Source organism: Trachurus japonicus, chromosome 16 (genome assembly GCF_045865225.1).
Source record: "Trachurus japonicus isolate A0001 chromosome 16, Traja_1.0".
Classification (NCBI taxonomy): domain Eukaryota; kingdom Metazoa; phylum Chordata; class Actinopteri; order Carangiformes; family Carangidae; genus Trachurus; species Trachurus japonicus.
The window spans coordinates 12,814,186-12,835,852 of record NC_140922.1 but is presented as its reverse complement, the minus strand read 5'-3'; the positions used below and the strand labels follow the sequence as shown (position 1 = coordinate 12,835,852).

The 21,667-nt window shown below is 41.2% G+C and overlaps 2 protein-coding genes across 9 annotated transcripts; both read right to left on the bottom strand.

The window, feature by feature from the left end:
* Positions 1-506: 506 nt before the first annotated feature.
* gnl1 (G protein nucleolar 1) lies at positions 507-11,082 on the bottom strand. Its single transcript, XM_085801621.1, has 12 exons — positions 10,871-11,082; positions 9,406-9,550; positions 8,886-9,022; positions 8,612-8,763; positions 7,005-7,076; positions 5,618-5,810; positions 5,329-5,427; positions 5,023-5,205; positions 4,213-4,391; positions 3,707-3,893; positions 2,835-2,975; positions 507-2,724 (listed from the first exon to the last, which is right to left on the bottom strand). Exons 1-12 carry the CDS (start codon positions 10,941-10,943, stop codon positions 2,459-2,461), a joined length of 1,827 nt encoding a protein of 608 aa, XP_085657747.1. The 5' UTR covers positions 10,944-11,082; the 3' UTR covers positions 507-2,458.
* A 1,011-nt stretch (positions 11,083-12,093) lies between these two features.
* znf384b (zinc finger protein 384 b) lies at positions 12,094-21,031 on the bottom strand. 8 transcript variants are annotated; one of them, XM_085801609.1, is made up of 11 exons: positions 20,815-21,022; positions 18,734-18,825; positions 18,364-18,592; positions 17,773-17,886; positions 16,629-16,783; positions 16,466-16,557; positions 15,421-15,645; positions 14,073-14,240; positions 13,866-13,944; positions 13,584-13,742; positions 12,094-13,436 (listed from the first exon to the last, which is right to left on the bottom strand). In XM_085801609.1, exons 2-11 carry the CDS (start codon positions 18,821-18,823, stop codon positions 13,041-13,043), a joined length of 1,707 nt encoding a protein of 568 aa, XP_085657735.1. In that variant the 5' UTR covers positions 18,824-18,825; positions 20,815-21,022; the 3' UTR covers positions 12,094-13,040. The 8 variants fall into 8 exon arrangements, with proteins under 8 accessions (XP_085657735.1, XP_085657736.1, XP_085657737.1 ...); XM_085801610.1 differs by having other exon boundaries at positions 16,466-16,542; XM_085801611.1 differs by having other exon boundaries at positions 18,758-18,825.
* Positions 21,032-21,667: the final 636 nt, after the last annotated feature.

The following is a 21,667-nucleotide window of genomic DNA, read 5'->3' as shown; positions in this document are numbered from 1 at the left end:
TGGACGGCCAAGGCTCATTGATAGAAATGGGGAGTGAAGGCTGGCCCTTGTGGTCCAATCCAACAGATGAGATACTGTTGCTCAAATTGGCTCTGATAGAAAGCTGTCGGAACACAGTGCATGACAGTTTGTTGGGTATTTGGCAGCAAAAGAGTCCAACACAATATTAGGCAGGTGATCATAATGTTAAGCCTGATCAGTGTATAAAGGCATACATTATATTCTCAAAGCTCACCTTGAGTGGTTGTCTCTCAGTGTTTGCTTTACATGCAGTGCGGCTGCCTAGCAACTGTTTGAAAGAGTTGAGTTTGAAAGAGGAATGAGTTTGTGAGAAAACTTCAACTCAATGACCGATGGGAGAATTATGAGCCGTCATATGTCAGTCGGTCAGTACAATAGTGATTTCCCAGCCCTCCTTGAAAGATAATCTGTCGCAAATGCATCATCTCACATTACAAGCAAATGTTGTAAAGATGTCATCAAACCCACTTCCAAAGGCCAAGATAGTTTAGAGGAATATTTTCTTTTATTGCAGAAAAGCAGTCCAGTTCGTCATTAGGCATACTAGGAATGAAATGAGGAATGCAGCAAATAGCCCAAACACACCTCAAGCCTTCACACCACAGTCTCCAGATGACTGCGGTTTGATTATTTCCAAAAAAACTAAAACGCACATCAACACAGCAAAAACGTCTGCTGTTTCCAACATCCTGGTAGTGTTGAGTAACTGCTTCACATTGTACCAATGGTAGAAATGATTGCATGTGGCTGCAGTGTGATGTATTACATGGTAACACAGCACTGTGCTGTAAAGATTGTTCAGTGAACACATGAAGCAGCGCACACTAAATATACAGCACTCAGGATTGTAGCGGAGAGAAAGAGAGAGAGAGAGAGAGAGACTGGTCAAACAGTTTCAAGAGAAAGTTAGATCTAAAAATAATAATAATAATACTAATAAGATGCCCAAGAATGAGGAATGTCTGCAGCAGGTGTTTGAACATTATAGGACCGGGTCTTGAGTTTGAACACGGTCATAATTATATTTCATAAAACCAACACTGATGGAGTGTGTGATGTTATTTATAATGAAGGACAAATGGAAGCCACAGAGGCCAGTCTCTCTTTCTGTGTGGTTTGACATTTTGTTTAAGATACTCGTTCACTTTCTTGACAAGAGCTAAATGAGAAGACTGATACTACTCTCATATGGCAAATAGGAAGCCACAGCCTGCAGCCTGTTAGCTTAGCACGAGAGTGGACACAGGCCTGGCTCCATCCAAAGGAAACAAAAACTCAGGCTGGTAGCCTGGCATCAACAAATGATGCATCATATAACCTCACACTTTGGTGTCTGTACTTCTTAAACAAACAAAATAGTCTATTATCTTTGGAGGCATCAATTTTCTCATCTCACTGGCATCTTGGCAAGAGAGCCAATATGCAAATATGTCAAACTATACCTTTAAAGCGTCTCAAATGGATCACTTCCGCTGCCTTTAGTATTATAACTTGAATGAGTGTAGCTATATCGTACACTAAATACTGTAAATCTCTACCAGCATATATGAATCATTTTGTAGTAGTTAAAACACTACAGGTTAAATTCTTTAAACAGCCTCATCCAGGAATACAGGATTCAACCCGCCCCCCCCGCCCCTCCCGCCCCTCCCCTCCCCCCCTCCTTGACTGTGTAGAAGCACACCTTGTAAAATATCACTCTCAGATACAGTATCATCTAAATCAAACCCAAGTTCAGATAAATGGATCTCTTACAGGGTCGTAATACTGGTAACTGAAAAACTCTGTGAGGAAATATCGGTTTCATCTCTCACATCCCCATCCCACACCCTTTAAGCAAAGTTGAGACATATTATGGTCTACAAAGAAGATTTAGAGTGATGGTCTTAAATCTCAAGCTGCTCTGAGAGCCGAATGGCTGCTCCAGTGAATGACATCATATCGACAGTGCATCTGATTTGTTTTGTTTTTTTCAACCATTCCTGAACTTTGGCATCTCAGCTGTGAGGTCACTTATTAATAGAGATTGAAAACCAGTTGGTTGATTATTCCAGACTCAGGGAGGTTACTTGTTCATTTGTATTTGAGAACTACATGCAAAAAGAAAGATTAAATCAAATCAAATCAAACCAAACCAAACCACCCCAAACCCATTCGTAGAAGCAACATTAAAGAACAAGCTTCATGGATGAACAAGCGGAGCAGAGGCACAACATGGATTACATGAATATGCTCTGTATATCATAGGGAGTAGGAGACAAGATGAATTCATTAGGATAGATCGTGTTTGTGCACACGGAGGGAAATGACATGAGGGCGGATAAGCAACAAAAAATGAGAGGGAATGCAGGTTTTGGCAAATAAAAGGAATGAAAAGTCAGTGGGGAAAAGTCAGGGAAGAGAAACAACTTATCACCGCTCATCTTTCCTTCTGTTATCACTCACACTCATTTTCCCGAAGGACATTGTACATGTTAACGGTGAAGCCAGATGGCTTATTGTCCTCCCGTCTTGGATGTCCAAACCCCTCATCTTCATCATCCCCATCCTCATCATCATCTGCATCCCTGTCTCTCTCTTCCTCCGGCTCGGTACTGGACTCTCCGTCCTCCTCATCGTCCCTGTCTCCCGTCCCTTCCTCCTCTGTCATCCGTCCTTGTAGGGTCATAATCTCTGGCAGGTCTGGGTGATTTTCCCATTGCCCTGTAGACCATAAATAATCCCCAAAAGAAATTAATTCCACCCACCTGCCATTTCAACTTTTCAAATACACTTGAAGCTGAAATTATTAGTCATGGAGGAGACTCTTTTACCTCTCAGGCAGCTGTAGCTAGGTGGTCTGAGGCAAAGACACAATCTGCCATCAATTGCCAACCGAAGGAGACTGTTAGCCGCACGATAGACATCATTGCGAGCTGCTTTAGCCGTCTTATATCCTCTCCTCTCTGCCCAGGCTGAGGAATACAAAGAGATATGGGGGAGAGAGGGGTCTCTTAGACAGTTTAACACATCATGGTGAGGGGAGAGATATGCAGCAAGGCTGGACTCAGACCTGGACTACTGAGGCAAGGAGCCTCAGTACATGGTTAGATGTTCAACCATGTGAGATACTGGGTTGCACAGACATTAGCATTTTGAGTTAAGGTCACATATATGGCCCTGTTGACATAAACTGACACAACTAATCGAGGACTGAAAACAATCACCCCAAAATACAGTATTTACTCTGGTGAGCATGGTTTCATTTTATTCCATAGTTCCAAGTAAACTATACCAAAAAAGACAGAATAACACCATTCTTATACCCCTAAGTGGAGACTGTCTCTTTACTTGTGAATCGTTTAGATGTATACTGCTGAATTACAATTAGGGTACAATTGGGATTTCAGTTGGAATGGTTGTTTTTGAATTTCATTTTCATTAAAATATAAAAAAGTCCTTCATGTCTGGTATGATGTGTATGCTGTGGCATACAGTGCTCTTAAGGTGCCACAGGTGTACAGCATTTTGACACATTTAACCTTCATTAAAAACAACAGCAGTTTCAATTAATTGTAGAGCCGTACTGACTGTTGATTATGAGCCATGACATCAGTGCTGGTAAATAGTGGTAACCTACTGTGCACATATCATTCTCACACTCAAATTACATTAAAATGTCTGGTGTCACGGTGGACTGTCTTACCCTCACACACATCCCACGCGGTCCAGCTAAAATCTTCAGACCCTTGGTTTCTGTTATGGGGGTCCTTCTCCAGCAGACTGGGATGTTGTAGCTTCAGCACGGAGAGGAACGGGGTTCGCTCACACAGGTATCCAACTGAGCTGTAGGGCTCCTGGAGCTGAGACACTGGGTAGATGCCAGCCAGGATCTATAAATACAAAAGCAAACTCTAAAGAAAACAGGCCAGGGAAAGAAAAAGTTCAAGGAAAAAAAGAAAAAAAAACGAAAGACAGGTCCAAAATCAAGGTTGAAAAAAAAAAAAAAAATGTAAAAGTTGAGCAGCCATCAAACCAAACAACCCTGGAGTCTTTGAAGCATATCAAGAGGGAATGTATCAAATCAATAGTCAATTTTGCCAGAGCTGTGTGAATGTGTTGTCCAACACATTTAAGTTTCCACTGAGTCTAAACAACCGAGCAAACTGAAAGTCACATTTGCTCTTTAGTACGCAAAAAGTGAGTTTGTACCTGCAATTGTTTATTGACACGGGAGGGAAAGACAAGTCCAGGGCAGTCACAGAGTTTGACTGTTGGGGTGAGGTAGTAGGTCTGGAAGTATTTGGTGTGGCCTGGGGTTCGAGACACGCTCACCACCTTCCTCCCCACCAAGCTGTTTATAACAGACGACTTGCCAACATTTGGAAACCCTGGAAAAAAAGAATGAGTTCATGTTAGTTACGGTTAGTTTTAGTGCTATTCCTTAGAAATTTGATTGGTGATCTAAAGCCTTAAATAAAGCCATAATTAGGGGCGGTGCGTGGCGGTTAAGGCGGCCGCCCCATGTAGAGGCTGCAGTCCTCAACGCAGGCGTCCCCGGTTCGATTCCCGCGTCGGGTGGACCTTTCCTGCATGTCATTCCCCCTCTCTCTGCCTCCCCCTTTCCTGTCTATCTCACTCACTATTAAATAAAGGCAAAAACGCCAAAAAATATACTATATATAAAAAAATAAAAAATAAAAAAAATAAAAAAAAAAGTCATAATTTACATATGAAGATGTTCTATTATTAACTTTATATAGACATGTTTTTAATGTGTCACTTGAATAGAGCATTGAAGCACTGTGACTTTTTACAAAAGGTAATTCGTGGAAGTATGACAAGAGATAGTGTGGGGCCTGTTGTGCACACACTGAAATGACACAAAAGGCTTTATCTTCTTGTTTCTGGTAAATCTTATTATTTGAAAATTGTGATGTAATTATCCGGTGTTTGCAAAAACTGGCCAAATCTCACTCTTTATATTTGTTTTAAGAATCTCTACAAACAGAAATGTCCTACCTATACAGCCCAATGTGAGGACGCCATCTTTGTACAGCTCCTGTGATGGACGGCTCATCTCCATAGCACTGTCACTTTGATGCTCCACCAGCACTGACTCAGCGGCGTCATCTGGGCGTTCTACATCTAATTTCTCTGCAACAGCATCTCTCTGGATCTTCTGTTCCCAGCTGGACAAGTCAACTGAGAAAAAACAACAAGAGGGAACACAAATGAGTAGGACGAACTGGTAATGTCGACAACTTAATGCCTGTGCTATTACAGTGATTTTATTTTAAGTATGCTAGATGGCGTGCACACACGCACCTCTGCCTGCTGTGATGTCCTGACAGGCCTTCAGGATATCTATAGGACCTCCTGCATAACTCCAGTTAGCCTTCTTCCTCATCCTCTTTTTCTGGAGCACTATATGCCGACAGAGAAGGAGACAGTTATTCTTACTGCAACAAGAGCTGCAGACACACAGCAGTTTATTCTGGTGATACTGCTCTGAAATGATTTCATTTCAATTATATTCATCATTCTTATATATTATTATATGCGTCACTAGTGTCCACCATTTTTCCATTCCCCCCTTCTCCCTCTACCTACTTACCTGTGCTGTAGGGCTGTCCAGGGTGGGAGGTGAAGCAGACTATTTGCAGGTGGGGGAACTGAGAGGTCATGTAGTGTTTCCAGGCGATCACCATTGGAGGAGGACACAGGTCAGCTTTGTTCAACACCAGGATCACCTGCTTCTGTAGATCACCTGTGATGTAGTGGTACAGGGATGGAGGGAACTGCAGCACCTAGGTTTAGATGATGACACACCTTGTTAAAATACTAACAGTGATCTAATCCAACATATAAACCACTCAATCAAATCATTGACTTGCGCACTGTTTCTAAATTTGGATTAAATCTGAATAGAGGAAGTAAATTAGTTAAAGCAGATATCAGTGGAATGTTTTTGTTAATATAAGTCCTAAATAGTCCTATTTTCCGTCAGCAATCACTTACATGAAGTATTTCAGCCTAAACACGAGTCTCTCCGTCACTCTGCTCTGCTGTAACCCGAGGAGAAAATTTTCCTTGTGGGATACAAGTGTTATCCAATGAGGAGAGAGAACGGCATGAAGGGCTGTGTGTGCAGCCAAGGGATGCGCGTGAATGTGGTGACGTAGCACGAGGACCAATTGATGCCTGACAAGGGCGGGGGCTGCTAACTCATGGTGCGTTCAAAGAAACTCGTACTTTGTGTTTTTCCTTCCTGTGAAGTCATACCAGTTCGATCTGGTACGAGTTCACGGGTCGGAAGTTACGAGTGGCCGTTATAGGGAACTTTCACAGACAACAGGACGGTAAAAACACGAGCTACGGGTTACCTGGAACGCTACCAAGTCGTAGTTGTGACTTGAAGCTGTAACTTACGGTTTCAAAAGCCTGCCTTGAACACAGCATTAGCCGAAACGGCCGTGAAGCTGATATCTGCTTTAACAAAATAAGTGTTAGAATGAACGTTAGAGACAAAGCATGTCAGAAGCAGACATTTGTAATTGTAATTGGGTTTCATTTTAACTTGGATAAATAAGCTGCAAATCAATCACACTAGTAGACAAAGAAGAGTAGTAACCCATGACCATTTTCCCTCACTTCATCACCAAGAGCGCAGCAACGTATACAAGATTTATTTTTCAAAACCTTAGAGGGGGAACAAATGGTCGTTGTTTAATATTTTGAGACACTGCAAAACTGAACTACTGATTAATACTTTTACTTTGTTATCAAAATTAATGGATATATTTCCCTGTAACTAGTAACTACAGACAACTGCTTATAATATTATAAAAACAAAAACATGCAACAATTGTAACATTAAAATGGATTGGGTACTTAAAGAGATACAGAATAAGCATCATATTCGGTATTGAGATGGATCTTGAAAGTGTCTCCATCTGGTGGCCTGCTTCATCCAGCAGGCTTCTGCAGACAAGACCACCTACCGGGTGCCTGATGTCCACGATGAGTAGAATAACATCGGACATTTCCAACACTCTCCATAACTGCCTCCATGTCTAAAACAAAATCAAAATAAGAGTGTGTATGGTTATGATTGATACTGTTAATAAAATAGAGTGATGGATAAGTTTACAGTTACTTAGGAAAGACGGACAAAACAACTTAACAAATATTCATTATTATGTTTAATGCAAGTCTCACTTTCATGCTATAAAATGACTATCCACTAACAGAGGCAAAATAACATGCTCAAACAAGCAGCTTACTCATATGTTATTTTTTTTCCTACTACTTTGATCCTCGGCACCGTTTAAATAGACATCATCTCTAGATTAATGAGAGTCACTTATTACACCACTAGCTGCTGTGTTGTGCCTCCTGAGCTTAGCCCACGCTTTGAAATTAAATGATCTGCTGGGTTTTTAATTTTGAAAACAGTGGTACCATTTTCACAGTCTGAGCAATATCACAGCATGCATGTTATATGCAGTATGATGCCGCTTTATTGCCAGTGGAAAATACTAGGCAACGTGCAGGTATGACATATAATTCTGACAGATCGCAACATGATGTCAATTTGCCAAGATGAAGTTTGTGATGTGTCCTGGAACAGCCTCAACCGTTATTTCTTTTAGATGAAAGCGGCGAAGCGAGTTTCTGGGGTAATTATCTGTTTACAGGCAATCCATTTTGTACAGGAACATTGCTAGTGGTTTATTGCTCTAAAGTGAACTTCTGTGCCACCAAAACCTTTCTGATGTAACACACATGCGTCTATGACTACATGCTAAACCTGTTGTTGGTCTGAGCCCAAAAAAAAAAGGACGAAAAAACACATGTGTTTATTGGCTCAAAATAGTAATTAAAATGGGTATATTCCTGGCCTACGTGCATTTTTGCAACGAGTAGCTGCCCAAAAATGTCACATTTTATGTTGCAGCATTATGCTAAAATGGAAAATAAGAATATATTTTTTCCTCTATCTACACTCAATAACCAATGACAAGGCAAATATAAAATTTCAGAAATTATTACAATATTAAAAGGGGGGAAATATAAATACCATTCTTCATCCTTCAGTTTAACACTTAAAATCTAGCTCTAGTGCCTGTCATCATCTCTAACCCGAGCCCTGGCCCATCTTCTCTGAGATACTGATTTGGAAAGGCAGACACCTGTAGGTTCCATCCGACATGCATTAATTCAGGTTCACCAAGTGCTATGGGAAATAGATCTCCCTTGTGTGTGTGCTACTGTAGATCTAAGATGTGTGTGAAATAAAGTAATGACATTATTGTAAAATCCATGCCCTGGTAGAATGTGACAGCAGTGAAAGTGAAGAAATTGGTGCACCACTCATCCCCAGTCTAATGTATACTGCATTATTTACTAGCTAATTTAATGCAGATAAAGATTTTTACCTCTGTGTGAGTTACTTTAAGTCACTGAGACAATATTGCTATGTGAAAAATGACTCCCAAATCTGGACATCTCATCATTCAAATTTCAAAAGTAGTTTCCCAGTCAAGCACGGGAACTTTGAGAATCAAAAGTGTGTATCATGGTATACCTAGTCAGCTGACGTACTTACCTCTAGATTGTGTTCAAAGTGGCTGAGAGAGCCGGGTGGGTTTCTGGAGTGTAGCTCATTTAGGTACTCTTGGTACGACCTCTCCTCTTTCTTCAGCAGGTTCTCTCGTGTCATTTCATAATTCCAGGGCGGCCGTCGTGGGAAACCAAGACCTGGAAGTGGATAATCAAGTTTCAGTGTGTCAAGCGGTGACCCACTCTATTAATTTACTCTGTTTGGCTTATTTTGAGACTGCCATGTGAAGAGCATTAAAGAAATAAAGAAACAGCCAGACCTTTCTCTGAGGGATAGATGTCATCGATGCTGACTTCAAGCTCTTTGTCTGAGACATGCTGCAACACCTTCTCCCTGGCCATCTTCTTCCTTTTTTCCACCTCCTCTTTGCTCTCTTTCTCAAAGTGCAGTCGGAACCTGAGGAGAGGAGTAAAATCATTAGTTATTCTGTCACACTGCATCACTATAGCTTAAAAGTGATGATTTAATATAGATTTCACTTATCTACTTACTAATTTAGATACATATTGGATTAGAACATTCCCATTACACAGTATGGACAAGGACATTGTGACAGACAAATTTAAGTAATCAAGATATAGGCCATTTCTGATAAAATATCGTCACCAAAACCCAGTGTTGAAAACTAGGCCTCCTTTTCTTTTATTATCTGCAGGCTCTGACATATTACTCCAATTAAGTATCTAAGGTAACCATTTTTTTCTTATTCAAGTGTCATCCTCCTCATTCTTTTAATCAAAGTCGACCAATGTGAGCATGAACAGTGATACTGAACTCACCTGTTGGGGTCATATCTACCTTCTCTGCCGGGCTGCTGGTTTATTCTCCTTACATCAGTGGTCTCACTGTCTGAGGTATCTGACTGTCGCTCTCCTCCTCGCTCCACACTGGCATTACGGCTACTGGGCCCAGAGCCGGTGTCACCTGGAAGTTGAGGACAAAAGTCAAACGCAGGCGCACATCACTACACTTTCTAGAATTAGAAGTTTGGACAGACACCATTTAAGACATTTGAGGACATTACTTTGGACATTTTGAGAGGCCTTTTCACTATTTTATTGACATTTCATTGATTAATCTAGATTAAAATAGTTGTATGTTGCAGGCTACAATATGATGTCTCTCATCAGGTGTCCTCAACCAGGTGAAATGAAATGAACAGAAAAATGCGTTTGATGTAGAAACTAATAGGTACGTGTCTCAAATTATTCTGAGATCTTACTAACTGGAAGTATACACTGACCTTAGTGGCCAGGAGCACTGATTAAATTATTAACCACCAAGCACTGATGACTTTACCTTGCTTGATAGCAGGGCTTTTTGATTTACTAATCTACACTGTAAGAATTTTAGTATTCTTTCAATAAAATGTAGATTTAGAATAATTGTATACTCTATGATGTTTGTGTTGGGAAATGCGTAAGAAGAAACTTCTTGACACTGCTCCTTTGAAAGTTTGATGTACTCTGTCTGGTGTGTGTTTTAACATTAGCTATATAGACCATCATCTTGAACATCATGGAATACCGGTAATTGGGTTTAGAAAAAACAAATTAAATTTTGCGCTCCTAAGTGAAATCTACCATCTAGAATTTTTTTAAATGCTAAGAAATATTGAAAGATATTCTAGTGATTATTCATTTTGTTGCAATTAAGGCAAGGGAAGGTTACTTGTATTGCATTCACAAGGGAAAGTGCTTTACATAATGCAACAATATATAATAAGTAAAAACTCCAAAAGACAGTGACAGCATACGTACATAAAAATGCAGAACTCAATAAAACCACTAGCTACAGTATAAGAGAAACACTGAATCATATAACTATCATAACACCACCGTTAAAAGCTGTGTGTCAGTAACCTATGGGTGACAGTTATGTACCTCAGCCTGATGACTTGTGGTTATATCTGGCTTTGTTGAGGACTGAAAAAACCACACTGAAATGTTATTTTTGACGCTCCAATCACAAACACAAGACTGTGTTGCTGTGTCGTGCCATTAATACTGATCAAGTTGGAGGGCAAGTTGTGACACTCCGCTTGACAGGGGCAGCTAACACTACAGGTTTATGTTCCAGGTTAAGTGTCATTGGGGTTGACATGAAAACGTAACTTGACACTACACAGCAGGCTCAGAGACGAGCAGACAGTTTACCGCTGAACTACGTTTAGTAACGTTACGTTAGCTGTGGCTAACTGCTAACTACTAGCATGGCAACGCTAACGGCAAATGTAGTAGTTACCTCTCTTTCTCTCCCGTTTGACTTGCAGCTGTTTCTTCTTCTGTTTGTTGCTAAATGGCTTTTTCCGCGGCATACTTGAAAACAAGCTGGTAAATATATATATATAAGAACCGTGTATTGCTATCTGAAGCGTGTCAAAGCTTTCTAATAGACGTTATTTACATGGATGAAGTTTCTCGACTCCTACACTTTTAAGTGACGCCATATCCACTGCAGACTGCAGAGAATGGTGGACGAAACCAAGTTGAAGTGTTCACAAACTACCCGACTTTAGATGTGTGTGGCTTCAAGTAGGTTACCCTATTCAGGATTAGCTTTCCAACTAGTAAGCAGTGTCACTTCTACTATCACAAGACGCAAGAAGTGTGGACATTTTAGTTTATCTGGCGGAGATCCCCCCCCCACACACACTTTAATGGTACTGCCCACTTTTGTAAACACCTCACACATTTGCACATTCCTGCAGAGCAGACATGCTTGTATTATGCTTGAAACATGGACTGTATGGCTTGAAACAATAAATATACCTGGACGCTGAGGAGCAGTGCACTATTGAATAGTGTCATTAAGACCTTTGTACGTAGGCTACTTAAGTCAGCATGGTGTGCAACATTCAAATATCCCCGGAAGATAGGAGACAATGTCCTCAATGAATTGATAAATTAATAGAAAGTTAAATAACTAATCATTTTAAAGATTTGTTCAATGTTTAAGTAACCCCCCCCCAAAAAAAGTGGCCTCTCAAAAGTCAGTATTAGCTATTGAATGTTTTTGGGTTTTGACTGTTTTGTCAGAACCTTATTATATTATATTAACTTTACAGTTTATACACTAATAAATCAATTACCTTAGAAAATAATTGGTTGATTAAAATATAGCCACAGTCCTATATTCATGTCCCTACATTGAGCCACTGTGGCACATAAGGAAATTATATTTATTACTTTATTTAACAGGGACCATACAGAACATTGTTACACACACAGATAAGCAATGCAACAGATGTGTGATGTATATATAGGGCATAGCTGAAGCTAACGTGTTGCCCCATCCCTTATTAGGCTTTAAAATCTAGGATTAATCTGCCAAACAAAAAAAGTGATAAACCATAACTGGGATAAAAACAACAGGACAGATAAAGTCAAATGTGTACATGAGTATATGCATGGCACTAAAAAAAAAATCATTTGGCATTAAACTGAAACAGAACAAATGCCAATAAGAAAATTTCATAGGATTTATTGTATTATAAGCAGAAAAAAACCCACAATTTTTCAGATGTTTAAGTATGTCTATAAAGTACTGTAAATGTTATTGTGGAAATATAACAGCAAGTACACATTTGGATAACATTACTCTTAAGACATACACGCAAAGCAGTACAATAGGATTACATGAAACATGAACTGGCACATCATTCCCCAGAAGGTCATGAGAAGGCCTGCGAATGGGTCTAAATAGGTTATATGGATTACCACATCCTTTAAACACACAATCATTATTTATAAACTGGTAGTATATATATCTATATATATATACTTGATTGATATTTTTTCTTTCCTGAAAAAGAAATAACCTCTACATCCCTTTTAAGGTCAAAAAAAAAAATTTAACTGCAGTCATGTATTTTACAACATAGTAAAGGTAATAACACTGAGTAAAAACTGAAAGCCTCTGTATTAAAGTATAAAAATTTACCTTCAGTTACCCACCAAGTTTGTCGACAGAGAGACCATAAATTTCTACGGCCGAAACTGTATTTGTAGGGAAGAGCCGGAGATGATAAAACGACTGAAGCACTGTTTCTTTGACTTTCTTCCTCTCTTAAAAACCATCACTGTGATGGACCGATACATATTTTATTGCAGCCTTTACATGCACTTTCTACTAAGACGGAATAGCTAGGCAAAAGGAAAACAAACCAAGCAAGGCAGAAAGAAAATAAAAGACAAATAAAAAAAATAAAACAAAATTATAGCCTTCAGTATATTGTGTCACCATATCATTTGTCCTGTCTGCCTCAAGTCATCGGTCAGGCACAGTCAGATGTTCAAAGTTCGTGTGTCATCATAGTATTGCTTTTTTTTTTCTCCTTTGATTCTCCATCCTCCATTTCTTGTATTCTTAACTTCCCTGCCCTCCCCCACATACACCCCTCCTTTCATCACCTCTAAGGGTTGAGGTGCTCCACTTGAATGGTGGATGCTGACACAGTAAGACAGAGGTCCTTGTGGGAAGTAATGTCAGCCACACTGACTGGTTTGTACTGGATGTCACTGGCAGACACTGTCTTATACTGGTGCAGGTCAAATGGACAGGGCATGTTTTCTGACTGGGGGTAGTTGCCCTGGCTTTGTCCCTGCTGGCCTCCACCTGCTCTTCCGCTCCCAGCTCCCCCGGGGCGGCTCGATCCTCCATCTGCACTCTCTACCCGGCTCTGAGCTCCAGCCTGGCCCTGGGCCTGGCTTTGGTTCTGGTTCTGTTGTGTCGTCTGTGCTGCCACCACTGCGGGTGCAGTCAACTGGTCTGGGTTGTGTTTCTCCATGTGTTTCACCAGATACGTCTCCTGAGATGAAGGGAGGATAGGCAGAGGGGAAACAGTGGACACATGATGACTACACGGTGTAAAGTAGCTGCCAGGTGTCTGTTGCCAGTGAGGCGATTCATAGTGTTTCATGTAGAAATGCTCTTCAGAAATGGACATTTGTCTTACTGAGGTATAAGTGCGGTTGCAGAGACCACAGGAGTAGATCCTGGCGTGTTTGACAGTGTGTGTGGACATGTGCACCTCCAGGCTTGCTGCGTCTATGTATCCTTTATTGCAGTTAGTGCACTTGTAGGGCTTGTCCTTGTTGTGTTGACGCCGGTGAGACTGAGAAAAAATGGTTATTCAAAAAAACAAAAAGGGTCACAGTATAGTGTAGGGTTGTGTAATACAGGAAATAACATAAGCATGCCATGCACTGTCTGAAAGGAGATGTAAACTCTGCCACACCTGTAAATTTGAGAGTTGTGTGAAGGATTTCTCACAGCCTGGATGGGAGCATTTGTACGGCCGATCTCCGGTGTGAATCCTGTAGAGAAACACAATACAAACACATACATGTACGTGCATGCCCTCCCATCACTTTCATGGTGATCTAACTCGACCACAGAAAGACACAGAGGCTGATGAGAAACCCAACACCAGTGACTCACTTACCTGTTGTGTTGCTGAAGGTGACTGAGCTGTCTGAAGCACTTTTGGCAGTAGGAACAGGTGTAGGGTTTCACGCCGGTGTGGATGCGGATATGTTGGGCCAGGTAGCTAGAGTTGGCAAATGACTTGGTACAATGGGGACACTTGTGAGGCTTTGACTCTGTGTGATTCCTAATGGGGGCAGACAGGGAGGCGGCAGAGAAAGGAACATGGGATTGTAAGAGAAGATGATACTGTGCTTTACAACCCTTACATCCATAAAAAAACATTTGAAGAAAGACATCCAAGACAAATTAAGAAAAGTATGGGGTGGTAAAATATAACTTATTAATAAATATAACAAATAATAATACATCTTAACTTCATCATCTACACCTACAGCATTTACACTTTCCAAGAAGGGTGTGTCATTTCAAAGTGCATAACATTGACACCCAACATTGTCAACAAAATGAGATGTTATAGATGTTTTGTTTCCAATTTAATGATTGGATTTCATCACTGCAAATCAACATGCCTCCAGAAATGACTGCAAACTGATTTGAGGACGCCCAAAAAGAAAAGAGAAAAAAAAGGGGGAAACAAACAACAGCAACAGCATGAAAGCAGAGTGTGACAGCAGAGGATTTCTATTGAGCATCACCATTCAAAGCACCAATAAGAGACAGTAATACAATGGGTTACATGGGGAAGCTCAATGGAACAAAGCCTGCCTAAAAAAACTTTCATTTCAACATGTTTTTCTAAATGTGTATGTGTGTTTCAGTGAAAGAAGCACTGGCAGAAGAGATGACAGAGCATGCAGACAAAAGAAACACGTAGAGGTGTGTAAAGCAGGAAAAATATATGATGCAGTGCAAAGAGTATAAAGGGAAGCAAGAGGTGTGCACACAGGCAAATGGAAAAAATAAAATTAAAATTAAAAAAATAAATAAAAAAGGGTCAAATATTCTCATTGTGTCAATTCATACAACAAGAGCTCCATGCATTTTAAATTGCCATTCTGATTAGTGTATAAATAATGGAAAATCATTTCATGGACGAAGCCCAACTTAAAAAGGTGCGATCTGAATTCTAATTTTCCAAAAAGGTCACTTCATGGTGGAACTGGTAGCATGCGAGCCAACATCTACAAGGCAGTGTAATGTGCATCTGCACGCCGCTCCGCTCTCTTCCCCAGGTGGAAGAAGAAGACAGGAGTCTGGGCTTCGAGAAGGAATTTTTGGCAAGACAGGATCAGAGGACAGGGAATATGGTACAGGGTTTGGGGGGGGGGTGGGGGTGGTAATAGGGGGAGGAGGAGGTGGTGGGAGGGAAGGGTAGAGGAGGGGAGGGAGGGGTTCTGCAGTACCGTGTGTGCTGCTGTAAATGACTGAGCTGCCTGAAAGATTTCTGGCAGTAGGAGCAGGTGTAAGGCTTGGCCCCGCTGTGGATGCGGATGTGCTGGGCCAGGTAGCTGGAGTTGGCGAATGACTTGGCGCAGTGAGGACACTTGTGAGGTTTGGCCTCTGTGTGCGACTTGGAGTGGATCTGCATATCAGACTTACTGAAGAAGGTCGCCGCACACATCCGGCACCTACAGGCGGAGAGACACAGAGATGGGAGGGGGTAGGGGTATGGGTTTGGGTTGGAGGAGGAGGAGGAGGAGGAGGAGGAGGAGGAGGAGGAGGGAGGCAGGGGCAGGACGGAAGAACACGAGGGAAGGGAGAAAAAAAGGAGACATATACAGAAAAGGAGACACCAGAAAACAAGAGAGGGTGAGAAAGTGGGGGGAAATCAGGAGAGGGTGGTGGAAAGAGAGAGGGAAATGAAGCAATGACCCACAGAGAGAAATAAGATGAGACAAAAAAAATGAAGAAATTTGAACAATAAAAGAAAGGTTGATGAAGACAGAAGTTGGTTCAGGGACATGTAAACACAGGGAAAGATGTCGAGGGAGATATCAGTGAAAATTGAAGGGGAAAGGCACATAGATACTATAAAAAAGTGAAAGAGCAGGACTTGAAAGATCACAACTGAAGGAGCATGCTGCATAAAGACAAAGAGGACAGCAGAGGGCAGGTTCATGTCCAGTGTGCGCAGATAGCATCTATGAAGCGCTGATGTATTTGTACGTCAAATACATTTTTTTGAAAGAAGGAATCAACTGTCCACTACGAAGCAGGCACGTTCTGCCACAGCATGCAGTGAAGTGTGTTTAGAAGAGGTGTCTGGGTGTGTGTCAAGGTGTGTCTATCCAGCAGCGCCTAGTTCATCTATAAAAGCTCGACATCTCTACGCTGATTTCGACAGGACACAGAAGAACAGATGCGCTTGCATTCCACAGCTAGAGCAAGGAGAAATGGGGACACACAGCAGGTGTTGCTTGCATTATATATTTTTTTTTGCCACCATACCTGTATGTCTTGGTGCTGTCCTTCGGGCCACGGTCCTCGTCTTCGTTCGACAGGTCATATGGATCTCCACCGTGATGCTGCAAAGATGTCACCTATCAGAAACAAAATTCTAACTTATCTGATCATCTGCTCGCGTCTCTGTTTTACATCTTTATTTTCCTACCTGGCCGCCAGATGCCAGATGAGCCAGGATTAGCGTTTCATTTCCTGGTCCACCCACGGGTCCGACCCGGGGTACCGTGGTCTTCTTCTTCCTGCCTCGTTTTGAGGGCGCAGGCATCACGACAACATGGGATGTCCCATCCCCTTCCTTTTTGTCTACAACAAGATAAATAGCAGCGTTTAGAGGACAGAGCACTTTTGACTTTTTTTTTAAACTCATGTGAGGTGCAGGAAGTATTGTTTTTTGTGCATTCTTCACTTGTAATTGCCTTTGAATGAGCAAGGACAGAGAATTTGGATAAAAAGCTACTAAACTAAACCAGGCGTATTCCTGTTGGGTAAAACAAACTGTCAAAATGATAATAGTCCATGACTTAACTACATCAGTTTCCCTTGACCAATTCTAGCAAAGTACAATAAAATCCCTTTCTGTAGGCAGGTAAAAGACCTTCTTTTAACAGAACAAGATTGTGAATGCGATGGTTGCCCTCATATGTTATTAGTACTGAAGGTGTATTTGGCCTTGTGGGTACTGGCCGAAAGTTTTATTTTGACGTGGGAGTCTGAAGAAAAGTAACTCCAAATGCTGAATATGGCTCCCTCCCTAGAAATAAAACACAACAATATGAGAAACTGCGACAGCACCTCCTGCATATGGAAGATATTTCTGATTCTACTTTAAGAGGTAAAATCCCAAGTTACGAACAAAGCCTGGATAAGAAATTAGATTATTTGCTCTTCATTCTCTGGTTCTTTTGGTTTGTACCTCCTGAGATCAATACATGCTTTGATCTCTGAGAGCGAGCTCAGGAAAATCAGATTGTATTTTCTCTCTCATAGCCTGGGCCTAATGAAAAGGACACTCGGAAAAACAACACTTAGAAAAAGTAAACAGGTCTGATCATGTTCAAAACCTCTAAAAACAAAATTAAAAGCTGCAAAGCTTGTGTGATTTTATCAGCTCTGTTTTCTTGCATCTAACTTTGTACTGCAATCATAACTTCTGAATAGTGTGTGTGCGTGTGCTTGAGAGAGTTGTTCTTCAAAGAAGCCCAGTCCCGATGAAAGAAAGCTCTATAGAAAACATTTTAGAAAACAGATAATAGATATATCATAAGCTAAATGTGTCATTCACTGTGTTTCACCTTGAGAATGGAGTGCAGAGACAATCATGGTTGTTGCTGGATGACCAGACACAAACGACTGAGAGGAGGTGGGAGAGACTAGCGTCCCCTGGGGAGTCGTGATGACCAGACCCGCTAAAGAAAGAGACAGAGAAAGAGGAATAATGACACTGTACTAAAGAGACAGCAGGCAGCGCTAAATCAGAGAAAACTAAGAGATAGTTAGACAATATTCTGTTCTAAAGTGCGTTGTGTTGAAGTATTAACATTATGCTACAGAAGAGTTTGATAGCACAATGTTGTTGTCACACTATTTGAGGAAACCCCTGAGGTTGTAGCATAAACTCTGACTTCATTCTACCGGCAAACTTTACCCTGAGCCCTTCAGTGCTTTTCAATTTGAACTCATAAAGTAGACCAGTTATTGCGCTGCTGTTATCTCATTGTTCAGAACTAAACTTATGCGATAGTCTTCCAACCTAAACCTTTGGTCTCGTTCCGTTTTCAAATCGCACCTTGTTGCACCTCGTCAAATCTATCGTGAAATAAACAAAAACATTCCCAGAGTGTGAAACACCCAGAGGCTCGCCCCCTGTGCACAAACAGACTCACCTGCTGTCATGATGCCTGTGGAGGGGACAGGCAGCACCGTGATGTTCTGGGTGCTGTGAGGAGGGTGGAGGTGTGTCGCATTCCCAGCCTGGGCTCCTCCATCTGTCTTGGCCCCAGGATTGGGGATGGTGAGAAGAGCTGTTTGGTAGTGGGATGCAGAGGAAGGAGGGAAGGATGCATTCTTCTCCTGTTGCTCTTTCACCTTGTTCAGGAACATGGCATTCTCAATCTGTCGGGAGAGTGGAGAGTTTGTCATCTTTGGATGGGAAAAAATTGATTCTGATCTGGAGATGGATGCATGCTTTAAAACAGAGTTAAAGTTTGAAATACATACTGTCAAATTTGATTGCAAAAAAAGGAAAATACATACTGTCCATGTGTTGTCCAGTCTTACCTGTCCTTGCACAGTGGGGACGGGAGACCAGAAATATGATGAATTAAAATGAGAATCTTCCATCATTTCTGGAACGACACAAAAACAGCAAAAATTAAATACTGCATATAAATACAAACACGGCAATTACACATGCAACAGGACACAGAACGAAGCAGCTAAAAAGCACAATTCAACCCTGACCAAAAGAGTTATATCACATGGAGACTAACTTTATGGTCATTATAGATGCTGTAGTTTATTGTGCTGATGGTGGTGGACAATATATTGCAAAAACCTTTTAGTAAATGGCAATATAATTCAGCAGCACCGCAAACTACAGCTGCCAAAATGCCCATAAAGTTGAATCAGCAGCACGTCTCTGAAACAGTTTCCACAAAAACTGCATTATAACCTTCATGAAGGTCGGATTTATTGCAGAGCCGTTGTATTAGACTGCATTAGTTTAAGCTAAGTACACCTGATAAACTGGCAACTGAGCACGTGTGGCTAGCATTAAAACTACAAACCAGAGCACCACATCGCTAAAGTGATTTAAAAATAGTAATATGTGCGTAAGTGGCCAATTACTTTGCAGTCTATTGGGATAAGACCTGAATGACACCAAGTGATTTCCTGCACCTACAACCATGTGCTAAATTTCCCTCCTGAAGATCAATAAAATCAGTCTTATCAGTGCTGGAACAAAGTCTTAATCTCAAGTGCTTTTGTCTATACCATCACATTGTCCCAGGTTTGCCAAGAGGTAACTGTTTTAAATCCTAATTCAGTACTAAGACAGTGCCTTGTAAAGCAAAATATCATCTGGAATAATGGAAACAAGGCCCTTTCTTTAAGATCTGCAATCAACTGGTCAAACTTGACCCATGTCTTTTCACCCATTAATTCACACTGAGCTGGTGCACACTTCCTGACAGATTCACAGAGTTTCCACAGCAGATATTTCCACCTTGGCAAAGAAGGAAAAGCGCAACAACATTAACATCGGCCCTGTGCTATTCAAATGAACAACTGAGATGTGACAGTGAGCAAATAAACCAGGACACTGAAACTGAAGCAGCCATTATCATATGTGATCTCACTGCTGTAACATGTAAAAAATAAAAAATAAAAAGGGGGAAATAAGTCTAAATTCCCACACATTATGCCCCAAGTGAAGGCCTCTTGAAGGTTGAGTGCTCCCTTCCCTTTGCCCTGATATTGATGTTGATGTGCAGCCTTAGGCCCATGCAGCCCTATAGGATCCTACTGATTACAGTCCAATTAACGAATAATTCAATAATTAACGAGATTATGAGAGGTAACTTAGGCTATCTGATTAAAATAAATATTAACATTAAATAACGAATAAGACGAACCACGGCGGACACAAAGAGTGAAACCATCCGTGTAGTAACATGTTGGTCTCTTGAGGTTGAGGTTGATAGCTTCAATACAGTCGTTATTCACAAAATGTGTGCTAAAACGTACTGCTCCTGGATCAGCTAAAACATCGATAATGAGATGTACTGGTCAACTTTCTCCACTGGACTTTACCTGTAAGGTAGCCTACAGTGTTCAGGGGTTTTGAGCGCGAACATGCAGTAAGTGCCGGGGATTGAGTGGATATTTACAGCACATCCAGCTAGGTAGCTAGAAGTTGGTTTAGCAGAGACAAAACAAAACAAAACAAAACAAGCAGATGTGTCGCTAAGTTCACTAAAAACGCCACCAATCCGATGTATGTTAATGTTTACAGTAGGATAGCTTCAACAGCAGGAATCCATTTCGGCTCCTTGCATGTTGTGGTTAATCAGGCCCGACGTGCTGATTAACACACAGTTAGCAGACAGCACAGTGAGGCTGCAGTGCCCTCCTGCTTGGGGAAAATAACAAGCATAGCAGTGAAGGAAAAAAAAAAAAAAAAAAAAGGATAAAAAAAACTGAAGCGAAGAGAAAAAAAACCAATAGACCATCCTCACAGACTTCCGGCTGTGGAGACGGGCGGAGAGGCGGCAGCAGAGTCGTGCAAATCTACCACAAATACTACACACTGCATGGAGAATAGTGGCGTTTACCGGTTCAGACGAGTCCGTCTCCCACCCCGGAACTCCCGTGGGCCGGGACGATTTGGACTCGGTTTCCAAATCTGTCCAAATTCCTGCAAACCACTCAAGTTTTTTTCTACTCTTCGCCTTTTTTTTTTTTTTTTTTTTTTTTTTTAAGATTTTTTTTTTTCCCCTCCGGTTAAGCAGCTGCCTCGTCTGAGCTTCACTTCCTCCGGATAAGGTCGTCAGACAAAAGGAGCCTGTGTTTTGATGTCACTTCCTCTAACGGAGGCACACACACTGAACACTTTAAAATGTACATTTATTAAATACCTCCGGTCCTCCGGCCGCTGGCTAGCGGTGGCTGCTACCAAGGATGTGTAGAAAGACTGATCTGCTCCGATATGGTCGTTTATTTGTGTTTACTTTAGGAAAATGTGGGCTTTTGGGTCGTCAAAGCGAGAAGGCCATTAATGATGCCTTCAAGTCCTGTTGGAAATAACAGTATCCAGTTGGTGTCGGCGTCAGTTTGAAACCCTCAAAGGACTTTTTCTCTGTCACGAGAACAAAGTTAATATGTGGATTGTGTCAACGATGTTACTTAGATGCAGGGTAACTGTAACAGTTTGTTTTTTAACAACCACAAGCTATCGGTTACTACAAAATCCCAAATTGTACTGAACTATGCAATTGTGTGATTTATTGCTAATGCTTTTTTGTTGTTGTTTGTTTGCTGATCCTTAAGTTGCCTTTTTAATTCTATCTTTTACATTTTCTTTGGTGTCTTATTATCATTTCTGTCTGTTTATTGAGTGATGAGTGAGTAAGTCAAAGATACAAGCTAAATTCTAGCACTTGAAGGCAACACGGCTCCACCGCGCCT